The following is a 7,812-nucleotide window of genomic DNA, read 5'->3' as shown; positions in this document are numbered from 1 at the left end:
CTAAGAAGCAGCCTTAGGGGAGAGGGTCCAAGCTAATTAGGAGGCAGCATCCGGGGGCCCATTAGAGCGACGGCTGCTGTCATTCAGCCGGTTGAGTTCCCGGGAGAAGGGGCCGAGAAGGAGGGGCGGGCGGCCCCTCGACGAGGACACCGCTGGGAGCTGCCGGAACCGGCCCCGGCCTCTGCCCCCGCCCTGCCGCTGGCTCGAAGGCGCCCGCTCCGTGCGATCCTGCTCGGCGGCGAACATTCACTCATCCTGGGCTGTTCTCGCCGGGGTCTGGGGACTTCGAGGCGGCCCAGACAGAAGTTAATTCTGAGCGAAACAAGTCATCTGGGGCCTGAGGTGGGCAATAGCCGCGCGGGACGTGCAGGCCAGATGCGTTTCTTTTGTGAGGCCGAGGGAGAACTCGGTATGTCACCGGGGAAGGAGGGAGAGGCAGGCGAGGCCGCGGGGGGCGGGGAGGCGGCGGGAAGGTGGCTGCGGAGGGGGAGGGCGCGGGCGAGGCAGGGAGGGAGGGCGGGCGGCAGAGAGGGCGCGGCGGCGCGGGCGGCTCGGGGCTGGATTCCGCCCGCGCTCCCTCGCTCGCTCGCTCGCTCCCTCCCCAGCCCCCTCCCTCCGTTCCCAGCCCCCTCCCACCCAGGCCCACCCCACCCACCACCCCTGGCGCAGGGACTGCTGGAACCTGGCGGTGCGCGCTGTCGCTTTAAGACAGACTCTGCCGGCGCCGTCCGGAGCCTTAGAAACTGGCCCCGGATCGGGAGCCGGAGCCGGGCCGGGCGGGCGGCTGACGCCCGAGCGGCGGGAGCGCAGCGCGGAGCCAGGCGCCCGGTCGCGAGAAACCGCCGCCGCCGCCGCCGCCCGCCCGGCCCCGCAGCCCCGGGCGGTCCATGGGGCAAGCGCGGCGTCGCTGCGGGCGCGGGCAGCCCTGGGGGGCAGCCCCTTAGGTGCTGAGCTCTTCTTCCCGCAGGTCGCAGCCAGGGCGGCCGGGCGCGCCCAGCCCCGGCCCCCGGAGCGCCCGCCGCGGTCCCCACCTCCATGGACGCCTTCAAGGGGGGCATGAGCCTAGAGCGGCTGCCGGAGGGGCTCCGGCCACCGCCGCCGCCGCCGCATGACATGGGGCCCGCCTTCCACCTGGCCCGCGCCGCCGACCCCCGCGAGCCGCTCGAGAACTCGCCCAGCGAGTCGTCTGACACGGAGCTGCCAGGTAAGCGCGGTTCCCGCGCGGGGCGCACGGAGCGACCGGGCGCAGGGCACCGGGAGCCGGGAGCGGGGCCTGGAGCCCACGCCGCACAGCCAGGCTCTCTGTCCGCCCCAGGAGCGTCAGGGGCTTTCTTTTTCCCGTTCTCGACCTGACGATGAACACGGACATTTACACACACACGAAGGCATTTCCACGCGCCAAGAGACTGGCAGATGCACGAGCCTACAACCGGAGGATTGGACTGACAGCCCCTCTTGATCAGGAGCAAATAGAACAGGAAGAAAAGTTAGGTTCGTGCCACTGGGTGCTGAGGAGCCGCTCGGCTGACGGGAAAGGAGCAGATCGCGCAGGGAGTGGGGGAGATGGGCGAGGAAAAGTGCCAGAGAGACGGAGAGAGGAGCAGACAACCCTGACAGACAGTGGGCGACAGACTGAGGGGAGAGACCGAAGAGACGGGACGAGCGGGAAGGGCAAACTGGGAGGGGGAAACATCGGGTAAAAGGAAGGCACAGACATTGGACAGCGGGGGCGAGCGGGCCCAGGGGCGCGGCGGGACTCCGGGCAGGGCCGGCCGGAACCCTGACCGAAGGATCGCGGCCCCCGTGCGCGGCCGGAGCCCGGAGTCGCAGGCCTCGCAGCTAGGGTTGGACTCAGCTAGGGCACGTCTCCCTCCGCGCTGCCCTTTTGTCCGACCCCGAGCTTTTCTCCCCCGCCGCGAGCTGGGCCGGCGGGTGGGCGGCGCGGGTAGCGGCGCAGTGAATCCCCGGCCAGTCCCGGCCGCCGAGGTCTCCGCCCGCTCCCGCGCTCGCGGTCCTAACTTGGCGTCGCCGCCGAGCTCCGAGCTCCCCGCTCCCGGGCTTGGACGCCTCTTCTGAGTTCATTTCTTAATCCACTGCTGAGTGTTTCTCTCAGCGTATTTTATCTCTATTTGCTTCTGTTTTGCATCCCTAAGTGACTTTCTCTGAGAGGTTCTGTTTGCTTGGTTAAAAAACAACGCTGAATTCTACTTTTGCTTTCAAAACTTTTAAGTCAGATCCTCGGTTGGTTTTTATTTTAAAAAACCAGGGAAATGTATAGTTTTAGATTGATATTTAAACCAAATCCATGAGGATGAGTTGACAGTTATAGCTGTATTTTTCGATTTTTAAAGAATATATTAGCTGTATTTCTCTGGAATTTAAAATATCTACAAGCAACAGTAACCTTCAGGAGATTTTAAAAAGTCGATCCAAAATGGCGCATTTCTCCGGGATTTTCTCAAAATTCATTTACAGTATTATTTGGGGACTTAAAATTATCTAACTATAATGATGTGTTTCTCTGGGATTTAAAAATCATCCCTACAATAGTGTTATTGGGAAGGGGTTAAAATTTATCAACAACAGTACACTGATTTGTTTTAAAATCCCAGAGAAATAAATGCCTGTCTGCCTGGAGTTTATACACTTACAGCTCTGTACTTAGTTAGAGGTGTGTTTGCACGGAGATTTCTGGCTTCTTAATTTACATTTACTCTGTTTTCTACCTGCCTATTTTTGAGAATTTGTGGCCCTATGTTTTTAGGCAGATTGCTGTGGGCTTTTCTGGGCTTCTGTGTTTTGTTTTTAAATTACTTTTCTTTATGTTTCAATGTTTCTGTGACTGTATGCGTTTTGCGTAGCTTCAAAGAGTTAGAGGCTAAAGCCTGAGGTCACCTAGACAGATTCTGTCTAGGCTGCAGTCGGAGGGATTTTCTAGGCCTCGGGACTGCAGGCCTGGAAGTAAGGCCAAGAACCTGTATGTGTAGTGCCGGCCAAATGGGGCTCCCACACAGCCCCGGGGAGAACGTGAGGGGGCTTCAGGCCACCACCTGGCTCTTGCCCCACTGACCTGCTGGCTTCAGGCTGCAAAGATCTGACCTAGTTCAGACAAGCAGAGATAGACCCCCTCCCCCAAGATTTTGACCCCCAAGAGCCCGGAAAAAAGCATACATTTGCCGGTGACATCAGCAGCAGAGCCCCATCCTGAGCCGAACTGCGGGAACAGGCCCTGCCCTGCCAGGAACCCAGGCCCGCGGCTCCAGCTCCCGGCCTCTTCATGGCACGCTAAACCAGAGGTGCCTACTGATGACCATCACCCAGCGGGCTCTTTACAGTCCCCAGGGCCCCTGGTGGGAGGGACGGCCGCACGCACTGATGGCGGCGCTTCGCTGGAGCCGGGACGGGGTGCTACAGGGCGTAAGCCTGAGGTGACCCGCACTCCGTCCTGCCTGCTGCAGAGAAGGAGCGCGGAGGGGAACCCAAGGGGCCCGAGGACAGTGGCGCGGGCGGCGCGGGCTGCGGCGGCGCGGAGGACCCAGCCAAGAAAAAGAAGCAGCGGCGGCAACGCACACACTTCACGAGCCAGCAGTTGCAAGAGCTGGAGGCCACGTTCCAGAGGAACCGCTACCCCGACATGAGCATGAGGGAGGAGATCGCCGTGTGGACCAACCTCACCGAGCCGCGCGTACGGGTGAGCGCGGGGCGCGCGCCTACGGGACCCGCGCAGAGGGTTGCCGGTCTCAGACGTTCACTCTCCCACCACTCAGACCTGTTCCTTACCTCCGCTGGAGACCCCCACGTTAGGCCCCGGCCCACCCAGCTTCTGCTAGGCCCCTAGGCCACCAGTGCCCTTTGGCTGCTGCCAGCCCCAAACTCCTCTGACCCGCATCTTACCTGACCCTCGGGCTCTACCGCAGCCCCAGACCAAAGAGGTATCGTCTTACGGGACTCTCCCATGCCCTGAAAGACCCAGGACCCACTCGGATGTTAGTGGGATACCCTGGGCCAGAGACTGGGCAAAGATTCCCTGCCGCTGGGGACGTCGGGAGCTGCTGGCCTTCCCCGAAAACGAAAGGGAAAGGCAGGTCCTGCCTGGCTGCCTGAGAGAGGCCTGAAAGGTGCCTGGGTTTGGTGCTCTCAAAACTTCCTGGAGCAGTGGTCCCATCCTGCATCCAGTTCCTCCAAAATCTCTGAATATTCTCCACCTTCCCTGTCCATTCAGCCAGTCAGTACCTAGACCTTTTGCCTAATGCCCTTTCCTGTAGGTCTCAGGTCGGGGGGGGGGGGGGGGTGTTCTGGTGGCCAAGTGGCCCTCCCTGTCCCTTTTGAGATGCAAGGTCTCAGATTCAAGACCAGATTGCATTCTCCCTCTTCTCATCCGTTTGGTTCCCAGTAAACACATGGCTTTCCTGCCAGAGCAGCAAGGAAATCATTTCTTCTCTGGGTGCGCAAATATTTAATCAGATATTGGGAACACCTCCCAAGTCAGACCAAAGTCCCACCTAGCCCACAGACTCCCTGCTATAACCCCAGCCCTCACCCCTCCCCAGTCAGGCTGGCCAGCCCGGTGGGACTCGGAGTGAGGACACAGCACTCAGTAATCCTGAACTCACTAATCCCGCCCGGGTTTATGGTGGTAGGGGTGGGGTGGAGGTGGAATCAGGCAGTGGCAGTGCTGGGGACTGGGGAAAGGTGAGATTCAACTGTCCGGCAAAGTAGCTCAGGAAACTCAGCCCAAGCTGGAGAAGGATCGAGGGCAGGGGACATGTGGTAGGCAGAGAGGTGAGGATCGGGGAGGATCTGAGAGTTGGGAAAGAGGTCCTTACCAAATTTTGTGGAAGAAAAATGGAGGGACATTAGAGAGAAACTAGTAAGAAGTGAAAGGAAATTAAATATTTGTGAAGAAACATATTTGACATATTTTAGGTGGCAAGAAAGAAATTAAATATTTAAGGGAGAAGCAGAAGGATTCAGTATGGAGGGAAAAAATCAACTATTTAAGGGAAATAGTGAAGGTAAGATATTTGGAAAGAAGGAAGAAGCTAAATATTTGAGGAAGAATCAAAAAGATCAAAAGTAGGGGATAAAGAAAATAGTTTGAAGGGTAAGAAAGCGGTTCAGATAGCGAGTGGACCAAACGAAAATAAACATTTGGGATATGAAATATCTAATATTGCCAATAAAGATGAAAACAGACTATTTGAGCGATGAAATAGATTGAAGAATTGGGTCGGAGAGTCAGATGTTTCAGGGAAGAAAGAGAGAAGAAAAAGCATGGAATATTTAGCGGAAAGACAGGAATCCGCTTGGGAGAGAAGGCGTTAGGTTGACTGGTTGAGAGGAAGAAGGAAAACGAATATCTGTTAAAACAAAAGAGAATTCGTATTAGGAAAAGAAAAGGGATATAATTTGGGAAAGAGGATAAAGATCGGAAAAAGAAAAAAAACTAATATTTTCTGGGGACAGGAAAAGAACCATTATAGGGAGAAGGCAGAAGCGGAAACATCGGTGGAAGAAATGAAACGATATTCGGAGAGACGGAAGCGGGCGGAGGGCGAGGGGTGGCGGGGGTGGGGGTGGAGTGCCTTCCCGCCCTCGGCAGCCCTGACCCTGCTCCTGCCTCCTCCCCCAGGTCTGGTTCAAGAACCGGCGAGCCAAGTGGCGGAAGCGCGAACGGAACCAGCAGCTGGACCTGTGCAAAGGCGGCTACGTGCCGCAGTTCAGCGGCTTGGTGCAGCCCTACGAGGACGTGTACGCCGCCGGCTACTCCTACAACAACTGGGCCGCCAAGAGCCTGGCGCCCGCGCCGCTCTCCACCAAGAGCTTCACCTTCTTCAACTCCATGAGCCCGCTGTCGTCGCAGTCCATGTTCTCGGCGCCCAGCTCCATCTCCTCCATGACCATGCCGTCCAGCATGGGCCCGGGCGCCGTGCCCGGCATGCCCAACTCGGGCCTCAACAACATCAACAACCTCACAGGCTCCTCGCTTAACTCGGCCATGTCCCCGGGCGCCTGCCCGTACGGCACACCCGCCTCGCCCTACAGCGTCTACCGGGACACGTGCAACTCGAGCTTGGCCAGCCTGCGGCTCAAGTCCAAGCAGCACTCGTCGTTCGGCTACGGCGGCCTGCAGGGCCCGGCCTCGGGCCTCAACGCGTGCCAGTACAACAGCTGACCGCCCCGCCGCGCCGCGGGCCGGCGCCGAGGACGCACGCAGGGCCCCGGCCGGCCGCGCCCGGGCCTCGCGCCTGCGCAGCCCCTGCTGCCCGCCCCCCACCTCCACGGGGCTTTTGTGTTTGCTTTTCCGGACCCCACTCTGCCCTCCCAAAAGAGAAAAAAGAAAACAAACAAAAAAAAAATGCAAAGCAAAGAGACGTCGGAGAAAAGTGCCGCGAAAAAAATGGATGAGTTGCAATTTCCCTCGGGATGGCGCGGGTGGTGTGTGTTCGTTCCCACGGGCCCCGGAGGCCCACTCCGCGGAGGGGACGCGGCACAGCAGGCGAGCGCCGAGGCCCGGCGGCCCGGAGAGGACGCCCTCGTAGCCCGTGTCCCCTGCGCTGGACCCGGACTCAGCGGCCGCGCCAGCGAACTGGATGTGCGGAGCCCGGACGTACCTAGAGTCCCCCGGCCCCCTACGAACCAAGACGCCCGCCCTCTCCGAGCTGGGCCCGGCCGAGTGCACCTTAGCTCGATTCGGATCCAAGTTGCAGAGGGCGTTGGGCCGGGGATGACGGTGTCCAGGCCGGGATCGGGCACTTGCCGTGGGACCGCGCGCCGCCTCGGCGGCCCGGAAGAGCCCTCACGGACCCCGCGCCCCGGAGCCGCAGCTGGTGGTGTGGACAAGGCGGGTGGAGGGGAAGGGCTCGTCTCAAAGCACCCCAGCCCCGAGCTTAGCCGCAGGCCCAGGCCCTCTGATCCGCTCCGGGCCAGGAGGTGGCCCCTATCCCGACGAACAAGCCCCTCCTCCCCGCCCGCCGTGCAAGAGTCGAGCCGGGAGAGCGCGCGCCCACTTTGCACACCCGCTCTCCGGCCCGCGCCCCTGTTTACAGCGTCCCTGTGTATGTCGGACTGACTGTATAGAATTATAAATCTGTCTATATCGACTTGTCCATGTACGTCTATTAAAACCATAGTCCGAGCGTGCTAAGCACTGTTGAGCCCTGACTGCTTCATTCGTCTGAGGAGGGAGGCGGATAGAAGGGGAACTGCGCCACCCCGGGACCCGCGGGTAGGAGGGAAAGCTGAGGCAGCCCCCGCCGGGGTCCCCCTACTCTGACTTCCTCACCACCATTCCTGACCTGCCCAGGCCGGCCTCCGTGAGGGCACCGCCGGCCGTTCTGAGCTCCCTCTCTGCGTTCGCCCAGTGCCTTTCAGCGCTGAGCGGGACCACGCTAGCCAAGACCCCCTTCCCTCCCCGGCCGCCAGACTCTGCAGGCTCTTCCCAGGCTGGGTCTGTAGTGACTCTCGAGGCCTCGGGGTGCTATGGGGACCTTGCCCACCAGGAGCTTTGGGGTGGGGGCCTCCGAGAGCCTCTTTGGGCCTGGAGTTGCCTTTTCTCCTGTGGGCCGGGTACCCCCGCCATCCCCCATTGGAGCCCTGGCTGTTCCAGGAGCACTGATGGGGTGGATCCTCCAGCGTCTAGCCAGGGCCTCCATCTGCCCTTCCCCATAATGCCCCCAACGTGCTGAGATCACACGGATCGTGTGGCTGTGCTGGAGAAAGTGTCCGTCACACAGGACTCACTTCTCACTTCCCTTCCATCCCAACTTAGGGGGGCTGCTGGCCGCCTACCCCTCCCCCAGCTTTTGGAAA

At 60.2% G+C, this 7,812-nt stretch overlaps 1 protein-coding gene across 2 annotated transcripts; it reads left to right on the top strand.

Annotated features, from left to right (window-relative positions):
- The first annotated feature begins 556 nt into the window (after nt 1-556).
- On the top strand, nt 557-7,150 carry PITX1 (paired like homeodomain 1). Of its 2 annotated transcripts, XM_063087322.1 has the most exons (4): nt 1,125-1,204; nt 1,316-1,491; nt 3,459-3,691; nt 5,633-7,150. In XM_063087322.1, the coding sequence occupies exons 2-4, from the start codon at nt 1,356-1,358 to the stop codon at nt 6,173-6,175; spliced, it is 912 nt and encodes a 303-aa protein (XP_062943392.1). In that variant the 5' UTR covers nt 1,125-1,204; nt 1,316-1,355; the 3' UTR covers nt 6,176-7,150. The 2 variants fall into 2 exon arrangements, with proteins under 2 accessions (XP_062943391.1, XP_062943392.1); XM_063087321.1 differs by lacking the exon at nt 1,316-1,491 and having other exon boundaries at nt 557-1,204.
- The last annotated feature ends 662 nt before the right edge of the window (nt 7,151-7,812 follow it).

Source organism: Cynocephalus volans, chromosome 2, assembly GCF_027409185.1.
Source record: "Cynocephalus volans isolate mCynVol1 chromosome 2, mCynVol1.pri, whole genome shotgun sequence".
In the NCBI taxonomy this organism is placed as follows: domain Eukaryota; kingdom Metazoa; phylum Chordata; class Mammalia; order Dermoptera; family Cynocephalidae; genus Cynocephalus; species Cynocephalus volans.
Note: the sequence above shows the minus strand (reverse complement) of the source record. Positions and strands in the feature narration are given on the sequence as shown.

Bases quoted from the DNA above. Each gene is read 5' to 3' on its own strand.
- PITX1 (XM_063087321.1), top strand. From the start codon at position 1,036: ATGGACGCCTTCAAGGGGGGCATGAGCCTAGAGCGGCTGCCGGAGGGG. The intron at 1,205-3,458 runs GTAAGCGCGGTT...TGCCTGCTGCAG, and splicing joins GTCTGACACGGAGCTGCCAG to AGAAGGAGCGCGGAGGGGAA. The intron at 3,692-5,632 runs GTGAGCGCGGGG...CTCCTCCCCCAG, and splicing joins TCACCGAGCCGCGCGTACGG to GTCTGGTTCAAGAACCGGCG.